Consider the following 22447-nt stretch of genomic DNA (forward strand, 5'->3'; position numbering starts at 1 on the left):
AACATTTATACAGTGGATACAGCCGGGGAGTCCAAAGGAGTTCAATGTCTATAAAGTGCTGTATTATAAGTCCAGAATGTTCCATGGGAGGTGGTGATTTTTGTCCAGGGTTTTCCTCCTCCAGAGTTCAGAGATTATTTGTTTAGTTTGGCTTTAGTGCTAATCAGTATGCTAACACACTTAACTAAGATGGTGATTGTGGTTGTCATATAAAGCATGCAGTTTTTTTTAATCCAGTGTTGCTAACTCTCTTTCAAAAATACTATAGTGGAATATCAGACAAAAGCTTGCTAAATACACTGCTACTGTCAGTGCTTTCAACCCTTTTGAACTCTCAAGAAGGAGATATTTCAATTCAGTTCTGACACGCTCAACATATTTTGACCAGTACATGGGAATTCTTTGATTCACTGTGTATCTCAAATGATATGGTGGTATTATTACACATCTAACATCTCTCCTGCCACCCTCTCTGTCTCTTTCATCATCTCTTTTTTTCAGTAAGGTCATGTGTTTCCATCCTTGGTCTGACGTCACGCTCCCTCTTATGAAAAAACATGAGGTTCTCAAGGTAATTGACAAGTGGGCAGGGCTTGTTGAAGAACTAGGAACCAAATACCCCTGGGTTCAGGTATGGGATGTGCATGCACACACACATGCACACGCACACACACACACACACACACACACACACACACACACACACACACACACACACACACACACACACACACACGCTCCTCTCACATTCACACACACACACACACATTATCGATGTAATTTCTCCCAGGGCTGGATACCTGTAAAATTGTAACAGGTAATCTTTCCACCCTGCGCTCCGGCGTCACTGATCATTTCGTTTTCTGCTCTTTCCAATTTTTCATTTTAATGTGTCTTGTATTGGATTGGATAAAACTTTAATGATGCCTCTGGGCAAACTCGCAAATTCAAACAGCAGCAGCAGCAGCAGAGAGAGAAGGATATGAATAAGATAAGATGTCAAAGCAATTAAATTCTTCCTATATCACTTGCTGAATATTACAGCAAATAAAGACACTGTGTTTTTGTTGATAGATTCACAGGTTAGAAGATGATGTACATCTTTACTGGTTATGGTACATCATTAGATAATATAGCTGGAAAGACATTCTCACTGCATCTGGAAAAAAAAAGTCACTGCTTTTTTTATTTGTTCAGTGTGTCAACTGGCACCCACATAAGCTATTGCTATGACTACTAGACACCTCATGTTCTGCACTTCTGACCCATCCCCACCCTGTTACCCTAGTGGGTTGATAGATGTTGGATAGCTTATGGCATTGCATCTTTTGAAGTGTCCTAGAAGAAGGCACTGAATCACCTGGGATCCCTAAAAATGAACTATGAATAGACCAGTGTATTAACTACCAAATATCAGCACCAAGGACAGCGCCATTGTCCCAGATTAGTCCGCTCATCGGTTCCTCCTGAGACAATCTTGTTTTAGTCACCTGCATCAACAATGGTTTGCTGTGTTCAGTCCTTGAAAGAGACCTGTCCTCTTTGACCTTTGACTTCTTAAGGAAAACAGACTTTCCTTTAGGTCACAGCCCAGTGCTGACATCAATGTACCACCAAAAGGTTCTTCCTTTCTTCTGTTCTTATCACTGTGGTCATTTTTGCTTTGCCCGTGTTTGCTGTCTGTACAAGTGAAAGTACAGGCAAATTCACTTTTCCTATTATTTTCTGTTTTTAGATCTTTGAGAATAAAGGAGCTATGATGGGTTGTTCAAATCCACATCCTCATTGCCAGGTAGGACATGCACACATGTACACGTATATATGAAAAAGGTATTCATTTGACTGACCTTCTGTGAACAAATGTGTAAACATTGAGGGATTTCCACTACATCTATAAATGAAATGTCCTTGAAGAAAGAATATGAAGTTCAGTACTACATAAATTGACACACATACACAAGCCACTTCTTTCAATACAGCTACTTTCAAGGTGCAGCATTAACATCAAATAACAAATGCTTTTATCACACGGACACAATACAATTTGTGTCAGTTGTCCAATTTGCACGTCTTAGATGCTGGCTTTTCAGATCCAGACAAGTCTCAGCATAGAAGCTGTTAATTGACTCTTCATTTAGAAATTACCAATGACTGTGTGCCTTTGCCATATTTTATGTAAAGTGCACATTTGTCTATCATTTATTTCCTTTTCTGATTAAAAAAAAAAACACATTAAACATTTTTTTTTTGTTTGTGTGTGTGTGTGTGTGCAAAAAGACATTATCACGTCTATATTACTGTTTGGGCATTTTCTTGTCTTTTCATGTTTGCCTATTCAGTTGAGTCAGGCAATATTAACCACTCAGAGCGAGAGCTAGAGACAGTCAAACTGTCACTTCGCAGTGTGATGTTGAGAAAGAGAACAATCAGAAGGGAGAATGACAAAAACTGAAGGGACGGTTAGCTTTGGTAGAAATATTACCTGTAAACATTATCAGTATTAATGTGTACAGGTAATATCCCTTCATTCACGCTCCCAGTGGGGAATTCTGTGTAATAAACTATGAGAATATTAAGGACTTAAATCAGTAGTCACATTGAAATGTACATAAAGATTCCTTTAAGAATAGTGAATTATTCACTGCTGTTCAGTACAGCAGCAGTTTCCTCACCTTCTGTGCGTATTATGTGTGTAAAGGAGACTAAACCACTATCAGTAAAAGGCAGAACAAGATGGTCTTAATGACAGTAGAATATCATATTGCTACAAACAATATGTGACATTTGAAATGGGGAAAGTTGCAAATGTTTACTGCCTCTGAGGTGAGGAGAGAATCTCATTAAAGGTGTTATTGAAACTTAAGGGTCCTGCAGCTGATTGCATTAATAAGTTCCTCCTCTCTGGTTTGTCAGTTACATTTTAAATCCTCAGGCTTTTGGAGTAAAATTAATATTTGACTTCCAACAGGCAAGGTAAAAACAAGGGCCTTCTTCAATCTGTGCTGTAATATACAAAATAACAGCAGATGGCAGTGTGTGACCTCAGAATGACATGGTTTTAACACGCTGTAGATGTTCCATGACCAATCTGTCTCCTTGTTGAGGAGTGTTATTTGTTTGTTACTTTAGAAAGTTGCTTTAAAAAACAAAGTCAGATACAACCACTGTGAAAGGAGAAACTTTTTTGATTGAGATGGTTTAAAACCTCTTAATACGTGTATTCAGCTGTTGTCAAAGTCCTGTTTGTAGTTGCTGCCAGATCACAAAAAATATGTGTTTTGTTTTCATATGGTCCAGTATAAAAGAAAGTCAAACCTGGATCCAGGCTTTGATAGAGCTTTTTAAAAGTTTTAGCAGTTTTGTTCCCTTTTCCTACAGTCCAGATTTCCCTTTCTTAAGACATCAAAGTCCAAGAAAAGAGTGTGTGTGTGTGTGTGTGTGTGTGTGTGTGTGTGTGTGTGTGTGTGTGTGTGTGTGTGTGTGTGTGTGTGTGTGTGTGTGTGTGTGTGTGTGTGTGTGTGTGTGTGTGTGTGTGTGTGTGTGTGTGTGTGTGTGTACAGCCAGACAACCCCTCCAGGCCAAAACGTAAGAAGCGAAGATCTAAAACTTTGAAGAATAACGAACAGAAAATGTTAATCATGTTCTGGAGGCAGCGTTGCTTCTGATAACTTTGGTCTCATAGGAGCAGAGCTGTATGTATTTTTATGTAAGTGGAGGAAGGAAAACGTATGCCTCCAGAATAGTAATATCCTTTTTTTTTACGTAAGTAGCACAAACTATATACAGTATGAATTCTGTGAAGTGCTCAGGACATTTCTGACAACATTTGCCTCTCGGGCGCAGATGGGTATTGAGTTCATATTTGCTCCCTAAGTATGTATTTCACTCTTGAAGAGAAACACTTGGAAGATGAAGTTCAAAGGACCAATGGTATCATAATAGCTAATAAGAGTGATACTTTGTGGGAATAGAGCAAATGCTTTCATATATTTACTTTTGTACTTCTCAGAGACCAGGAGAGAAAAGTAAAGATAATACATGAGAGAACAACAATCTGCTGCTGGATAGATGATAGGTCCGTGTATACAAACCACAGGTATACAAATAGACCCACAGCTACAGATGTTGGCAGGCATGCAAATATATCCACACACACTATTATACAGCCTGTAGGCATGCAGATGTACATTATTTACACATATAGTTCACACGTCTGTCTCTTTCTGTATTTCAAGGATCATGATCATAAACATTGTACTCCCTTTAGCCAATACTCAAAGCCATTCATATTAATATTACGCTAAGCTGCTTTTCGCTTGCATTGCAGTAATCTTACCAAGGCCTAAGGCAAAAATGCCAGAAAACATTGATCATTTCCAGCTTTAAAAAAATATTATTTTACGACATTTGCTTTAGCATATTAAGTTTTATTCATTAATCTAAACCCAGGACCATACAGCTATATGACATGTGCCCTAGAGGAAAAGGCCAGCAGGAGGACATTAATAAACTGCCTCAGAATAAAAAAAACAACAATGAATTTCCTGATCAAGAGGAGCCTTTGTACATTTCCTTCATGCAAGTTAATGCAGCTTTTTTCCCCTGTTGCAAAGATGAAAAAACAAAACAAAAGAATTTGTAGGAGCCTATGTCAGTGTGATTCCTGCAGTGCATTCTGGGTGAAAAAATGGAGGAGTGTTTAATCAGAAAACAATTTGCTATGCAGCCTGAAGCAGTGCTGCTTAAAGCAGCAGAGAATGCCTCTGATTATTACTCTGTTCACGTGATGGAATATTATAATTGTAAAAACTGACTCCTGGTGACACAAATATGTAACTCCAGTAAAGCTCTACTGTAATAGGCCTAAAAACTTTCTAAAAATTAGGACAAATAGGCAAAAAATACTCCTTGAAACCAGTTTGCTGACATTCCTAGCCAGGACAATATGCACAAGTAATGAAAAGAAACCAAGAAACTGACTACTGTCAATTATAAACACACAAACAGCTTTGCTCCCCAGTACAGCAACTAATCAATATTCTGGTAAAGGTCTCACTCATCAGAGAATTAATATATATATTGCACACGTTTACACTGTTGAGTTTTGCATTCCTGCCTATGCTTGTGTCCATGTCCTTGTGTTTGGAATGCTACTTATGACAAACCCATTATGTAAATACTACATATTTAAAACCCTAGTAACTTGTTATCTCAGGTAGTGATTTATCATGCAACAGTGAGTCACAAGTCACATGTTCCAGTCATTTAGCGCTGCTTTTACATCCATTAAAATACCATAAAGTGCAAGCATAAAATATCCAAATGTCTGTTGTGACGTTCACTGTTATCCATAAAAAGCTTTCTGAAATGCGGTAGAAGTACATTATGAAGCTACTGTAATTCTACTGCCTAAAAGTGTTTCCCCCAAAGCGTGATTGAAAATTAACTGTAGGGCTATTTGTGGAGGTGTAGTGATGCAGACGAATGTTTTCCACAAATGAAATGACCCGAAGTATCTCGTCTGTTTTAGAGCATCAAATTGCCTGTTATCTCCAGGGATGTTTACTTTTCACTCACAGTTAATACCAACGTCTCATATAGAGTAAATACTGTTTGTAACAAGAAGGACAGTTGGTGGCTGATGAGAGGAAAGTTTCAACAATGTGTTGTCTCAGTCAAAACAGCAGCTTTAAACTTGCAAATCTTCATTTTGAGATGTTATTAATCGTAATCAGGAAGCATCAGCATTATCAGTGAGTGTGTGTATCCGTCTCTGTGAGCACACAGATCACTAAAATGTTTTACAATTGCCACAGCTGAAATTGAACATGACTTTAACTTTATGCATGGCAGTATTTGTATTTGTTTGTATTTGTTGTGTAATGTATTTGTGTAGTTCATTTTTTTCCCCATGTATTTTACGTATCTGGGGCAGTGTAAAACCCCAGTAGCTACATATGAATGTAGCTTTGTAAATGATACCAGTGTTTTTGCATATTTTAGCCTATTTACAACACATTTTATATTCTTAAGATGACTTCTCACTATATCCAAATCACACTATATATTTAAAAAAATACTTTTGTATTTAAAAAAAGAAAGAAAAAATCTATATATTAAATGTGTATGTGTATATTAAATCTATCATTGTAGTTGTATAGTGCACTCATTTGAATGAATTCACACTTTCTGCAGCATTATTACTCAACAGTACCATGATATTGGGAAGCCAGGATAAAGGCACTGTAGTAAGACAGAGGTCAAATATCAGGCCCACCCAGTTCAGCAATGAGTGGGCAGGCAGTAAGTACGGGCCAAAGAGCAGGTCACAGACGGGCAACAGGTCATGACATGAACTGGCCAGCAGGGACAGGAACAGCTGGACCGCTACAGCAAAGTGAGCTGCATAGATGATCTGGCTGAGGGGAGAAGTGGGGGGGGGGCTGATATATATGCTGGGGATTAATGAGAGAAAGTTGTGCAAAGGGAGGCTATATGGCAACAGAGAGGTTGTGAGGCTATTGAGGGAGAGGGTAAGACATGGCAGGTGTCACTGTGGCTGACATGGCTGACTATTTTTAATATGCATCTCTGGACTTTCTGCATGTCATGTACTGACAGTGGCCTTGCAATATAAACAAACAACCCCACAGCTGTCATCAGTGTTTGATTCAAAAGTTGCTCAATCATGATCAAGGAAATACATGACATCACCTCTTTCCAACGGAGCCCCATCCTCTTCAGACCAGGGACCCAAGCACAGACGATACATTTCTAATGTGAAATAACCACAGCTGTCCCACAAATTGTTTTGCTTTTGTGATTTAGAATCCTAATGCTAAGAACTTGATTGAGAAAATACTTTTCCACAGGCTTTAATGCCTGTACATGGAACAAGGCTGATGTGGTTTACTGTGATGAAGTAGCTGTCTCAATTATATTTTCGTCTCTGCAAGTTGATTTTTACACAGTACTGAAATAAATGTAAGCCAGTGGCTGCCTGGGGAAACCCTATTTATCAATCTAAACAGCCTGGATGGAAAAAGGTTAGTTTTGAAACCTAAATAATCTGCACTTGTGAAACATTTATTGATCGAGTGGTATTGATAAATAACCCCATGAAATGATATATTTAATTAGGTCATTTGGAATAAGTGCACAGTTGCCTCTTTAATTTTCTAAACAGAGTTGTACACACATACTGCACACAACTTTTCTAAGGTTTTCGTCTCATCATCATCTTCCTCCATCTTCCTTCTGCTTCCTGTTACATCATAGGTGTGGGCCAGCAACTTCCTGCCTAATGAGCCGGCTCTGTCAGACCGCTGTCAGAGAGCATACTACAAGAAACATGGAGAGCCGCTGCTGCTGCAATACGCCAGACAAGAGGCTGAGAAAAAGGTACAGCTATACACAGTGGTAAACATTCTTGGAATTCATATTGAATAGCACAGAAACTCTCTAATGTATGCATTGGGTGAAGATGTGCAACAATTCTGGGATCGCAGGCTATAGAGGTCATACGCAGTTTGTGGGATTCATTGGCATCTAACAGTGAAGTTGCAGATTACAACTAACGGAACACTGTTTACACACACTATATTTGACGACCTGGGAATGAGAACGGACTGTGAAGTGTGTAGGAGAAACTACGATGGCTGCAAAGAAAGGCCCTGTCTACAGCCAGTGTTTAGTTTGTCCGTTCTGTGCTACTGTACAAACATGGTGTTTCAACATGGCGGACTCCATGGAAGGTGACCCATGGTGTCTAGATAAAAAGGTGATTATATACTAATAAAAATATTATATTCCATTTTGCCAATAGAACCTCCTAAATGTGACACATTGGACATTTAAAATGCATGTTTGACTGAATGGACTGCTTATAATAAACTTCAGAGGAAATCGTTTAATAATGTCTCTAAATACGGGGTGAACAGTGACATCATATTTTTCTCACCACGGCTGCCCTCATCGCCTCTTCCTTCGTCCATCTACTTCCACCTTTTCCCTCTCTTTCTTTTACTTAATCTTTTTCTTTTTTCCCCCCCCATCAGCATCCTCTGCCTGTCTGTCAGTCAGTGAAGCGTGTGATTGGACAGGAGAGACGCTCATTAGCATAATGCTGTGGCATCCATCTTCAACCTGCGTGAAGATTAGGGAAACAGACTCTGTGCGTATGTGTGTGTGTTTAAAAAGAGATTTTAAATGTGTGTTGAACATCAGCAGCAGTAACCATGGAAGACAGGTTCTAACAGAGCACTGAGCACATTAAGCGTGTTGGCAAATGTCTTATTAGTAAGCAGACATTTAGTGGAAACCCTGAATGAACTCTCTACTGGAGAATCAAACTTGACAGAGCCATGACTTTTTTTGTTTTGCTCCCTTAAGCTGTAGAGATAGGGCTCACTTATGATAAAAAAGATTGAATACACTTAATATCATATCCACAGCTAGAACCCTTCTTAAGACTGGTTTCAGTTATGTTTATCCAGTGAAATCAAATGTGCCACCTGTTTAGCTCGTCCTATAATGATTTGAAGTCACCTTGTTTCACCTTTCTCCCCATGTTTTCTTGTGCTGGTGTGATCCAGTGTTGTGCAAGTTTCTGTTTTAGTCCAAATGGGGGGAAAAAGCCTTCATGCCAGTATTTTTTAGCATTTAATTGTAATTTTGTACAAGAGAAAGCCTTGAAAAACAAACTTGCAAAACTATTAAGCCCATTTTCTTTGTTTATTGCATCCAGATTACTTAGTGTTTGTTCAAATGTGTTGACAGTTGTGTCACCAAATTAAAAGTATGAAGTCAGAGATATTTTTTTTCCCAGAAATTAAGACTACAAGCCATAGAAAATGCAGATAGAAACTTTAATTTGTATTTGTTATTTTTTGGTTTGGATAGAATTACTATTTTAACACCATCTCAGAAGTTTGGGCAAAGTAGAGCTGCAACTTATTTTCAGTTTTTCACTTAAGTGGGTCTAATTTCTGCAACTTGTTCATGTTCCCGGGAACAAATCATAGCCATTATTTGTGTTGATTAGCCACTTCACACACAAAACTAAAATCCACTTGGGGTCTATCTTAAGTGGAGGGCATTTCTACTCTTTTCCTACTATTCAATCAAAACTGATTCTTTTGAGTGACTAAAGGAAAATTATTTCATTCATCTTCAAGAGTAGTTGGAGAGGGACAATGGGCTTGATGATAGAGTATAAAATTGACCAAAGGAGTTTGAGCATGAAATAGGACAAGGCGGAAGAAAGAAGTTGAAGAGAGAGGGAGAGGGAACAAAAGGAGCTAGAAGAGTGGACGGAGAGAAGTAAGAAAAGAGACTCAGAGTCCCAGAGAGAGAAATGTTCAGGTAAGAAGGAAAAGAGAAATCAGACAGCCACTGATTCATTCAGGGAATGAGCTGATAGCTGTTCTGCTGGGAGAGTGTGTGTTTGTGTGTGCGTGTCTACGAGAGAGAGACAGAGAGAGGGGGGATAGCATTAAGGTTTCGAGAAGAGCCGAGTAGACACTAGACAGCTGCTCATGGGGACTGACCTTTATAAAATCAGAGTGGAAGCAGAAGTGTGTGTGTGTGTGTGTGTGTGTGTGTGTGTGTGTGTGTGTGTGTGTGTGTGTGTGTGTGTGTGTGTGTGTGTGTGTGTGTGTGTGTGTGTGTGTGTTTTCACGATTGCCTTAAACTACTTGTTCTTGTCTACTAGTGTGTGTGTGTGTGTGTGTAGGTGTGTGTGTGTGTGTATATGTGTGTGTCTTTTTTGCGCCTGTCTCTCTGAGCCGGGGTTAGGACCGTAAATTGGCACACTGCAGTGTTTGGAGGAGTTTGAATTGGGGTTCGGCTCCTTGGCGACACTCTTGACTTTGAAACAAAAACTTTCTAAGCTAATTGAATAATGCTCGCTGGGATTTGCAGTGTGTGAGGTGTCTGTTTTAGGACATCCTCAATGTACCCTCTCTCTCTCTCCCCCCCGCCTTTCTCTCTCTTCACTCCGCTCCTCCTCTCCAAATCCCTCGGTTCTCTCTTATTTTTCTATCTTCATTACGCACCTTTGTAACCATGTCAAAGGAAGCAAACAGTGGAAAACAACAGTGTGAGGAGGGTTGCGAAGGAAGATTTAAGCAGAAAAATTGACAAAAATAGTTTTAGACAAGTATATAGGTAAGAATATAATATGTAAAGTTATTGTTTTTCTATATAATATAAAGTGTTATTGCACCAGGTCGTCGAATCCGATACTGCAAGTACAGTTCATTAAGAGGACTGAACACTTTGGGATCTTGTTATATTAGTCTGTGTTGTCCTCCACAGTTATTAAACACCATGGCATCCCCTGCAGATCCCTTAATTATGCATTAATGCCTGGACAAGTTTGTTCAAACCTTGGGGAGATTTACGGCCTAGGATGCCCTTACACTTTCTGTTTGCTTTGGCGTCTGGTAACTGATAATCAGTTTTAGTTGTTTTTTGTTTTTGTTTTTTTTAATCAGTTTCCATACTATTCATACAGAACAGCAAAACATATACATACTGTATAAATGCAATAAATAACGACTACCTTACCGTATGGCAATTGGAATGACACACTGCACAAATGCTGTTACATATGTAGGGTCTTAAGCTATGACTCAGATGTAGCTGCAGTGAAAAACAGAGAAGTATTGAGTAACTCTGTAGCTTTATGGAGCTTTAGCCTCTTTTAGCTCATTGTTTTGGTTTTATGGCACATATTCTGTATAGTTGTTTTCAGCAAAATAGCTTTGCTAAATCCACTGTACACTACCTGCCCAGCACCGAACAGCAGATAAAGAAAGTTAGCAAATAGCTGATGAATATAATGGAGCATTTAGCTTCGAAAGATATATACATTTATATATATATATATATATATATATTTTTTTTTTTTATCCAAACCAGAGACCAGACCAGAGCTAAAAGAAAAGTAAATATTTGAAACATGAATGCCGATGTTGCTTTCTGTCTGCTGTCTGTGTTAACAGGCTGTTGTTTGCCAACGTCTTGGCCATAGCTACTTTATATGTCTTTCAGGGCTGTGTGTTTTTCAGCTTGCTGTGATGTTCTTCTGCCCCCAAGTGGCCAAAAATCAATTAGTACAGCTTTAAGAACTACCCTGTCCTGACCATCGACCCTGCTGCAAATGGTTGTTTATGCTGAGGTCTTTACACATCGGCATTTCCATTTCAGTTTGTGATCAGACTGAGTTGTGTTAAGAAATATATGTTAACATGCCGTTACTGAAAATCCAATGCAAAGAAAAACATCAGAGTGAGAGATTGTCTGTGTTGTTTTGTGATTAATGTGAAGCTGACTTCCACCAGATTCTTACTGCTGCTGTTTAGCACACACACACACACACACACACACACACACACACACACACACACACACACCTGCACACACACGCTGAGCTAATCTATTTCTGATGGATTGTAATACCAAGGTCAGGTTGTGTTTGTGCCCACTCATCAGCTTGTTAAATCTCAGCTTCTGACACATTCTGCATTTAAACACTTTATGATAATTGGGCTTCTCGCTGCAAACAGCCAATCCTGGCTGACTTGTTTTATCACCATTTTGAACTCAGTTTGTTATGTGAAGGTAAGAGCGTACTCAGTCAAGCTTTTCTCTGTATTTTCTGTAGTATTCCCTGTTTTTATTCATGTCCTTCTGGTCTGAATGCATGGTGTGAGGTGACTTAACGAGCCCAAGCAGTTTGATCAATTTCATGAATTTGTTACTGTCTATTATTTATTTATATAAGTGTGTTCATTATTCACATCATTAAGTATGTGGGTAAATGGCCATTTCATCAGTATGTTAAATCAACATTCAGCTTTAAAACAGCACAGTTCGCAGCACCATACGATAATTACCTGCAACAAACAGCTCGCTCTGTCTATTTTAGGATATCTATCACTAACACGCACATATTAATACCAGAACAAACAAGCAGAGACACATTCATAGCATAGGAAGTGTGAGAGATCTTTGCTGAAAGGATGTCAGAAAAAATAGCAGGTATAAAGAGAGAGAAAAACACACAAAACAACCGAAAAGGAAGAACAAAATAATAAAATGAGAAAAGATGAAATAAGAAGTCACGTAGTAGCAGTTGGTTCTGAGACCAGCAGTCCTTTCTGATTTTTGAGTGAGGTTCACAAGCTCCCATTGATTGTACCAAATTCTGTTTAATTACAAATATGATACGTCTTAATTATATCAGGGGAATATCTGGTTCGCCTTCGCCATCGTAGTTCTTGAGTCATACGGTTGCTCCACAGAAATCTTTTCTCATATCAGTTCAACTTAACACCTGATGTGCATTCATTGCTCCTACTGGGTAATGTACTGCCATGTTAGCCAAGAACCTAATCTACCTTTTAGTGCAGCATAGACCAGGGAAATGATGGTCTGCTACACCTCCTTGAAAAGTACATTTTTACTGGCATTAGATAAAAAAGTTATTGGATATTTCCAACAATATTATTATTATTTTTTTTTAAATGTATGGGGCGGCTGTGGCTCAGAGGTACAGCGTGTCGGCGGCTCGATCCCCACATCCTCTCGCTCCATGTCGAAGTGTCCTTGAGCAAGATACTGAACCCCAAATTGCTCCTGATGATGTGCATCGGTGTATGAATGTATATGGATTATTACTTTTCCTTTCAGTTGGCACCTTGCATGGCAGCCCTGCCATCAGTGTATGAATGTGTGTCGCATTGAGAGGTCGAAAGACTAGAAAGGCGCTATATACAAGTACAGTCCATTTACTATACCTGTTGAAACAAATAGAATGAACCCCAACAGTTGCACCAGGTTAAGTTATGAGGCTGGATTTGTAATTTGCAATATTTTGTTCTTCCACTTTTTCCTACTTTCCTTTCAGCTTTCTGTTAGTGTTTTTGACGGGAAAAACAAATCCTAGTTAAGACTGAAACCTACATACATAATATTGCTTCCCTGCACATTCAACAACTTTTATATTTTGTCTCTTCTCCAGGAGCGTGTGGTGGTGGAGAATTCTGATTGGCTGGCAGTGGTTCCATATTGGGCAACGTGGCCCTATCAGACACTGTTGTTGCCACGACGACATGTCCTTAGAATCACTGACCTGACAACAGGGGAGAGGGAGGGTGAGTCTGTTTGTGTGTGTGTGCGTGCGTGCGTGTGTGTGCGCGCGTGTGTGTGTGCGTGTGTGCGTGTGTGTGTGTGTGTGTGTGTGTGTGTGAGAGAGAAAGTGATAGAAGATACTGACAGAGTGAGTGACTGAGAGAGTGTTAAGGCAATTAAGACTAGTTTTAGGTGACTCGGCGGCTCAGTGGGGCACCTGTAGGTTTGATTCCCTGCCAAGGTGCCTCCTGCGTGCGTGCGTGCGTGTGTGTCATCATCTTCCATGTTCATTCACAGCACATTCAAGCCGAGGGGGGAAACTTTTAATTTTACACCCTCCATGAACCTTGCATGGTGCATGGACTGGTGTTATGGTGATTCCAGATCAACTCTCTGACGCTATTTAAATTAAGAATTAATTACATCCAAGAACGACTCAAAAAAATCCAAAACGGAATCTAACTTATCTATTATTAAATCACATTATTGCCTATAAATGAATATTGTGGAGATTTGCCTCTTTAATTTTCTGTCACCTGCTTCCAATATAGGCCAGTGTTTGAATTATTGGATGTTAATTATAAATTGATGATGAAGCCTGTCTTCATAGCTAACTAATGCTAATTAAAGGTGCTACATTCAAGTTTATAGTGGTTGCATGTATTATCTTCTTGTCAACCCTCCCAATATTTATATAAAACAATGAAATGCTTCAGTGATAGTCGAATAAAATGGTCATTTAAAGTTGTTTACGTTCTTTTTTTCCTAACATTATGGTGTTTAAATGACTCTAGCAGATGTTGTTGTCAGGGAATGAATTTTCTTAAGATCGAGTTGATCTGGTGAGATTACCTACCATTCCCTCTCAAGGATAAACACCGCTGCATCTGCAAATCAACCGAGGGCTCTTCCGGACGACTTTGGTTGACAGTTGAGAGTCTGTTCAGCTGATTGAGCTTGTGTGTGATGAAGGTGTGAAGCCAAAGGCACATAGATAAAAAGGATCAGTGGGATAGGTGTCTGCTGAGACACAGCCCATTACCACTGCTCACACTGAATATAGGAGCCAGAATAACAAACCAAATTTAGCTCCCGCAGTCGGTAGATGCAATGAAAAGGATGAAGGTTACGTCTATACAAACTTCTGATTCGGTGCTTCCAGTCAACTCAACAGGTGGATTTTTTGAGGCTAGCATCTAACGTTGGGATGTTAATAATTATTCCGTTTAGAACAATCAAGTGTGTATTAACCGAATATGGGTAAAATTGCTTATGTATCACTGGGACATATATAAAAAAAACACAGGTATCTTCTGAAAACTATCTGTGCCAGTTTTATGTTTTATTGTGTGTGTGTGTGTGTGTGTGTGTGTGTGTGTGTGTGTGTGTGTGTGTGTGTGTGTGTGTGTGTGTGTGTGTGTGTGTGTGTGTGTTTATGTAACTATGCGCTTTGTTTTTCTGTCTCTGGTTTGTCTGACTTATTCCTCATGTCAGACATTTCTTTTATATTTAATTTTCCCTCAAGATAATAAAACTTTTATCTTCTTTTCAATTTACAGCCAAAAGTTGTACATCCCCCTCTCAGTTTTCTGTTACTTTTTTTTTTGTTTTTAGTCTTACATGCCCTCGATTCAAATCCCCTTCCTCGTGTCATTCATTATTAACAATACTCACTAACAAATGTCTTGTTTCTCCCCCCTGCCCACCTTGCTCCCTGTTTTCTCAGTGTATCTTCCTCTCTTCTGTCTGTCTATCAGGTTTGGCTGACATTATGAAGCGCCTGCTGACCAAGTATGACAATCTGTTTGAAATCTCTTTCCCCTACTCCATGGGCTGGCACGGTAAGACAAAAACTGGGAGAGTTAAAAGAAAAAGTTTTGGTTAGGGGTAACTTTACTGTGATAACCTTTTTAAAGTGTCTTTTGCAGAGTGACAGAAGGAAAAAGGGACAGATGGCGGGAAAGATTAAAGATAATTTTAATCTAAATACATGAACATCTGTGGATGGATTGGTGGATTATGACACAAATACTGCTACAAACTGGAGGCTGTTCACATATGAGGCAGGCTGTAAACTTCTTCATGTAGTCAGTTTGATATGTGAACAGGCTCCTCTCGCAGTAGTCTGAAGGCAGCGGCCTCAACTGTGTCATTATCTGCAAAAGCCAGTCGTGAAATATGTGAAGTGGAGTCTTTTCACAGTCAGACTTCTAATGTACCACAACAGGCGATAAAGAAGAGATGCATTAAAATGCTTTCACACCTTACTTCAAGTTTTTCTTTTCACCCTTCTCACTCTCTTTCTACATTTTCTTTATCCTCCCTCTTCTCCTCCCTTCCCTTGCTCCTTGAAGTCAGCAGTCACTCTGTGTTGTACTGCCAATGTGTGCTGTTGTGCTGTGTCAGATCGATATAATTTTTCCATGAAAGGGTGTTCTCTGCACCCCTTCCAACATCATCTTGTTTTCACGATTGGATGCTAAATCAGTTTCCTTTCGAATATAATTTCACATTAGCTCATGCCCTGCCACCCTCCTACCAAGATGTATGCAAGTGAAGGTGCATTGCGCTTTCCCTACAGGTTAGATAACTCTTGCTGCATTTTAAGTCATCTCAGCTGTAACGAGAAACTCTCAGCTTTGATGTTATCCACTTATTTACCACTTCTATGCACACTCAAGACACATCAGCATGATGTGTTGTCTCTTACATCTCCACCAAGTAAAGCAGGAGTTCTCATAGGTAAAGAGCACTCATGCTTTTACCATCAGTTAAAGCAGCTTGGGGAGACAGAAACACTGTATTGTCTTGTGTTGTGTTGAAAAGCATGGTAGCGGGGGCCCTCCATACTTAAAAGAGAAAGCAACATTTCTTATGCATTCACTGATTTTCTTTTGGCCACTTGGGGCAATGTAACAAGCTGTAAACACAAGATTTGCATATTATCACCTCATAAGGTTGGTTAACAAGTTGTCAGTAGTGTTTAATGGCTTATTTACACATTAGCATCCTTTTGGAATCTCTCCACATGTTCAATATTAATCCAGTATTTACTCTTCGTTAAGCTTTGTTTTTAGTCTCTACCAGTTGGGCGAACTATCTGGCTCTTTAACTGGTAAATGCTCCACTATGCTCAGTAGCTAGTTGTTAACTTTGTCTAGCATTCTGATGCCGGCAACAGCTGTCAAAACAGTTGTTCCTCTTGAGACTCTAGAGCTGAGGGAAATACCTATTATTGTGAGCAATATCAGAGAAACACCTTGCTGTGGGTTCAAACTGGAAGAAAGGTTAGCAGAACGCAGTGATGCGATGAGTGATGTGTGACAGGGGAGAGCAGTGTCATCACGGCTGAGTGGTCAGAGTGATCCTTGTAAAAGCTAAAGGTTTCAGGTTCAATCCCTGCAGCAGTTGTGTCCTGCTGAGAAAAAAAAAAAACTTCACTGCTCACTGACTGGACAGCATTCTGAATAACAATGCATTAACCTGTGAATATCAACACCACAGTGTGGATCTAGATGCACTACCAAGACAACTTGTAAGCATATAGGAAAGTTTTCTCTGACTGACATCTGGTTTAAAATTCTACTTGAGCACAGAAATTGGACAGATTTTTTTAGCCAGACTTTGGCTCTTTTGTTAGTAAAGATGGCCGACTCCTCATCTAGCACCATCATCGGGTAAACATTTTAATTTGCTGTTAATGACCAAATACCTGCAAAACAAATTTCCATCACCTCCAGTTAGCAGATTTTAGCATGCTATTGTCTGAACTGAGATGGGGAACATAGTATAGGCCTACATTATACCTGTTAAACATAATCTTGTTAGCATTGACATTTTGAGCATGTAAGCAAGCTAGAGTTCACTTTTAGCTCAAAGCACAGCTGTCCCTATGTACAGCCTCACAGAGCTGCTAGCATGGTGGTAGACTCTGTCTTGTTCAGACTTAGAATAGCAGGGTTTGCCTGGTTTTTGATTAATTTAGAGAACTTAAATAAATCAAACTAATTATAACTATTTCAACATAGGCCAACAAAAATGAAATATTAATGGGGAAACCTAATCAATAGTCTTGTGGAATTACTTCATCAGGCTGTAAACCTCTTTCACCCCAAGAGCTGATCATTTTAATATCTTTGATTTGATTTACTTCTGTTGTTTTTACCTTTTATTTTTCTTCCTCCAATTCCAAATGATGGGCTTTTTGTGACTCTTTCATCTACCATAAATGAGGTGTATAGTCTGACTAATGAAAACTAACGACGAGGTCGAAACGAATCTCGTTGAATTTAGTCTACAGCTCCATTGTCAGGAAGTAACTAATCAAATTTAATATATTGAAGAGACCATTTTTAAGCCATAATTATATTGTCTTAGATCCATTTCAGAGAATGGAGCACTACAGCTTTGTGAACACTTATCACCTCCACATGTCTGGGGGGGTTTTTTGTTTTGTTTTTTTAGGTTTTTTAGGTTCAAAGCAAGGCAGTCCACATGAAAGATGGTTTATAAAAAGAGAGAGATGATACACTCAAACGTGTGGAGAAAAGGACAGAGGGCACGAGAGGACACAGCTATCGACTCACTTTCTTCTTATTTTATCTGATATCAAATCTTTGAAGTAAAATCTCAGTCCAAAGTTGCCTGTGGTGCAGGCTCCTACAGATCTTGTGTTAAATTTTGCCTTTAATCTTCGAATCTGTTTTATTTCTTAGATAGTGACTAAAACTCAGAGGTCATGTTACAGCAATATGTTGAAGGTCATTGGCAGGTAGTTAGTAGGTTCGTCTTATTTTCTGTGGCAGAGTGGCAGATGTTTTCCCCCATTTTCCTCCTGCCTTGTTGGAAAAAGATCAAAGAGGTAAACACATTTTGAGAAAGTGAAAATTATCTTAAAACAACCAACTAATACAACAAAATGAAGCCTTCATAGTATCTCCATTAACACACTCCCGAAGATGGGGTAATATTCCTCACATTACCTTTTTCACACAACCTGCCTAAATATCCTGTTTCTCGTTATTTAAAACAGTGAAAAGAGCGAGAGGAAAGTGTCGAGAGTGAAAGATGCTGGGCAGAGATGAAGAAGAGGATGCCATAAGAAGAGAGACAGAAGGAAGGAGACAGAGACCAAGAAAGAGAAGCAGCAATGTTAATATTAGCTTTGATATCAAATGTTAAAAGCAATAAGCTGCACCGCTCATGAATCAGCTGTGTTTTCCATTGCTCTTCGTGGTGTTGATAGAACACTTCCAACTGTTTTTTAATTGGCAGAAGAACTTTCAGCTCCCAAAATAATGGTGTTATTTTAACTTCATCAAGGGGGATTAAGGGAAAAGAGACTGCTGAGATTATAATTGATCTGCTGTAGCGCGGTAACACTCATTGTGTGTCTCACACACACACACACACACACACACACACACACACACACACACACACACACACACACACCTGACCACCTAATTTTGGAAACTCTTTTGGAAACGCTGTCATCCACGTGCACGCGCACACAGACCTGTCCCACATAATGAGCTGCATTATCTCCCCATCTGTGTTTGTGCTTTATTTGAGCTCATTTGGAATCAGCCAGCTTTTTATTTAGGGCTTGGCTTATTAGTGGCAGTGTCGAGATAGAAGTGGTTGGATGGTATTTGAGTCACCTGGGAAATTATGGATAAGATAAAGCTACCTGCTTATTCCTTCGGGGGGAAAACACACAACACATTACAGACTGTATTAACTGGCTGGATGACGGACTAGGACGCAGAGAAAGGCAGACAGGAAAAGATACAGATGTAGTAGTAGGGCTACACATTAAAGCATTAATTACACTACACAACATAAAAACTTATAATTGGTAGTCCCCTATCCAGGAATATCTGTGAGTCTATGTTAATATGCTCTCTCTTATATGCTCACACACATGCAGCAGAACAAACACACCCAAAAACAGTTTAAAATTGGGTAATTGTCTACTAATAGGAGCTTCCGTCTCTATTCATTTCTTATCTGGACTGTTTTCTTTGTTCTTCCTTTTTTCTTTTACCACCCATTAGTTCCCTTTATGTCAACCTCCTGTCGTCTCTATCTGTGTCTGATCAACCCCCATTGTCAGGGGACTGACTCTAAAGGAAAAGCTCTTATTGTGAATACAATGTCTCCAGGGATCGATTTGTTTTAATTCCTTTTCTGTTTTTTAAGAGAGATATGTTTCTGCTTCTACTTCTAATCACCTCATTACATTCTGCTAAGATCAGAAAGCAACAGAGGCAACAAAGAAGGTATTTAATGTTAAGTACAGTCACAAACCACTGAAAATGTATCTTTGGTACAGTAATCATCCTCTTTAGAGGATTTAAAGACTTGAATAATAATGGATTTTTTTATGCAGTAATTGGCATTGTAATTATGGAGTAGTTTTGTCAAGTTAGAAAAAAAACTGAATAACCAACCCAGTTGAATACCTCAAGGGGGATTTTGGCACATTTCAACTCACTTTTGCCCTGTTGGTGCTAGTCTAAAATCAGACATTCTCTATCCTCAGATCCTTGAGTTAGAAACTCTGTGTTAGTTGATTTGTGCATCCAGTTGAACCCTATTTAACAGATAATACACAACAAGGTGTATACAAACTGAACTACGCATTGGTAAGTCCTCCACCAAATCCTTTCTTTTATGTATCAGAACACCTCAAAGTATTTCATTTAGTTTTTACCATGGCCACTTACCACAAGCTTTTTGTTTTTCCCTGGTTCGTTGTCAGGCAGTTCAACTTTTGTTTTGGTTCACTTCACCAGTGAGACTTTAACATCACAGCATAACATTGCACGAAGGAGATTTATTGCTTCCATGGTTACCTGCAGTTTATTAAACAGTTGACCAGAAACATACCTGGTGTCCTGTCAGCTGTAACCTGGAAGTATCAAACATGTATGATGTGACGATGGAGCAGCTCAGATCACCCCGGAGGTTGAGAGGCGTGGTTAAGGGTTAGAAAACCCATAACCCATCTGAATAATCTTTGCCAGCCAGCCACCGGTGTGAACAAAGCCTCTGGTTCTGTGTCTCCAGTCTAATGTCTTCCTCTTTTTATTCAGGAGCCCCGACCGGCACCCACTTAAAGGAAGACAACTCTCACTGGCACCTGCACGCTCACTACTACCCTCCTCTGCTGCGTTCAGCTACGGTTAAGAAGTTCATGGTGGGGTATGAGATGCTCGCTCAGGAGCAAAGGGACCTGACCCCTGAACAGGTGAGTAAGGTAACATACACATGTGACTGACTCTGCAATATACAGTACATATTATAAATAAATACATACTTATATCAAGTTTAATTTACTGTTTCTTCCATACGTTCCGTCTCAATTGAGCATGTTAACACTTAAGTCACATATCATGCATCAAGTTGTGTGTTTATCCAGTGCTTTATGCAGGAAGGGAGCAGGTGAAATGTAAGTCATACCTTAAATACCAGCTTTAGCAATTAAACTTGTGACCTTGAGTATGGGGTTCTCTCTTAATTTTGTGTTATTCATGTCTTAATTCCACTGATTTAAATTTTAGATATGATGTTAGGGGAATTTGTTTTCATCCCAAGCCATCAAATGCCCATCATTAAAAGCTGACCCTTTTACCCTCTTACAAATTATAATGGAAAACCAGAATTGCAGTGGATCCGCTCTCTGTCCCTGCATTTGTCTGTAAAACTGTATAAAAGCTTGGCCCTGCTGTGTTCTTTAAATTTTAGGCTGCTGAGAAGCTAAGGAACCTCCCAGAAGAGCACTATAAAACCAGAGAGAACCAGGAAAAAGAAGGAGGAAATGAGAAAGAAGGTTGAGGAAAACAGAAGTCAGAGTGAAATGACCTGTGTGATGATTAGAGGAGAGGTTGAAAATTGAAGGGTTTTGGAACAAAACAACTTCTCTGAACTGGTGCAACATGTAAAAGTGCCTTTCTGAACACAGGGCTCTGAGATATTTTTACTTGCACAATATAAATTATATGTATATATTTTGAATACATTTCTGTATACACAAAGCTGGTACTGGGTTTCTTTCTGCAAATTATAAAATGGACTTCAAACAAAATGTGCTATGAAACCCATCCTCCATGTTTTAGGGAGATAATGAGAGAACATTATTCTTTTCTTCTCTGCTGTCCCTTCTGCTTGAATTTAAACAAACTTTGTTTGTTGTTTGGTTATGTTGGAAACCTTTCAACCACGAAGCTTTCTCTTCCAACAACACAACAAATTATTTGTGATTCAAATGAATGCTTTTGTTTCTTGTAAATGTTTTTACATGGAAAGTAATTCTTGAATTAGTTTGACAGCTCTCAGCCTCAAACATGTGACAGTGTAATTCTTAATTTTATATAGAAAATAAATGATTTAACAGATGCGATGTCTTCTCTTTATGTTAACAGTCAGTATTATTCTGAATTAACATCAACTTTACTTAATGGCATTCTCATTCAGCCCTCCAGCAGTGCTTTTGGACATGAGGATCACCATATTCAGTGTTTTAAATGTTTAAAACATATTGATAATAAAGTTGAATTAAATACGGAATATAACTGTATAATGTTTGGTATACTTTGGTACACAACTGCACTGACAGATGTGTTTATTACACTTATTAGACTCTACACCTACCAATGCTGATGCAAATGTTTTCCAAATAAGATGAGGGGTAGGGAATAGCTAATTAATAAATGAGGGAGTGATTTGGGACAAAGAATGGTTTTGAATATTTCAGCACCACGGAGAGAGACACAGAGCCTGGGTTTCAGTGTTTCAGCACCACAAAGAGAGACTGAAAGAGACCTGAGGTGAATGTTCACATTTATTTCAAGTGTATCTTAATATAATAATGGTAGGTTCATGCTCATACGAGCACTAAAAGGGTTATTGGTTGCTGTAATTGTTTTCTTTGTCAATGCTAGCCATGTTTTGGGACAAAATCTGCAGTCCTCGTCCTTCAGTTGAACAGACATTGTTGCTTAATGGACCACAGCAGAGGAACAGTAACACAAACACAAACAAGAATCAAAACTTTGAAAGACATCAACTAGGTTTTGCTGAACTGTATTTTTACAAAGAACAGGGATTTTATCCCACACCTCTAACATCATAATAGCTTTAAGAAAGGACACATTTGTTACCAATATGAGCAATAATTTATTATTTACAATAAACAACAAAATATTTCAGTGTACATATGGGTATGTGAGTAGTTTGACTCCTTTAATAACACTACCAATGAAGAATTGCTTGAGGTCAGGAAGCATGGATAGGCAACATCACA

General features: G+C 39.0%; 1 protein-coding gene across 1 annotated transcript in view; it reads left to right on the forward strand.

Moving 5' to 3' along the window:
• Positions 1 to 21539, forward strand: part of galt (galactose-1-phosphate uridylyltransferase) — a 28774-nt gene extending 7235 nt beyond the window's left edge. Inside the window, exons 5-11 of the mRNA XM_051413081.1 lie at positions 502 to 631; positions 1736 to 1792; positions 7279 to 7401; positions 13028 to 13160; positions 14895 to 14978; positions 20238 to 20392; positions 20890 to 21539. Coding sequence (XP_051269041.1) covers positions 502 to 631; positions 1736 to 1792; positions 7279 to 7401; positions 13028 to 13160; positions 14895 to 14978; positions 20238 to 20392; positions 20890 to 20979 — 772 coding nt within the window. The 3' untranslated portion in view covers positions 20980 to 21539. The remainder of the gene's footprint in view (positions 1 to 501; positions 632 to 1735; positions 1793 to 7278; positions 7402 to 13027; positions 13161 to 14894; positions 14979 to 20237; positions 20393 to 20889) is intronic.
• The last annotated feature ends 908 nt before the right edge of the window (positions 21540 to 22447 follow it).

The sequence above is a fragment of the Dicentrarchus labrax genome, unplaced genomic scaffold (genome assembly GCF_905237075.1).
Source record: "Dicentrarchus labrax unplaced genomic scaffold, dlabrax2021, whole genome shotgun sequence".
Taxonomy (NCBI): Eukaryota; Metazoa; Chordata; class Actinopteri; family Moronidae; genus Dicentrarchus; species Dicentrarchus labrax.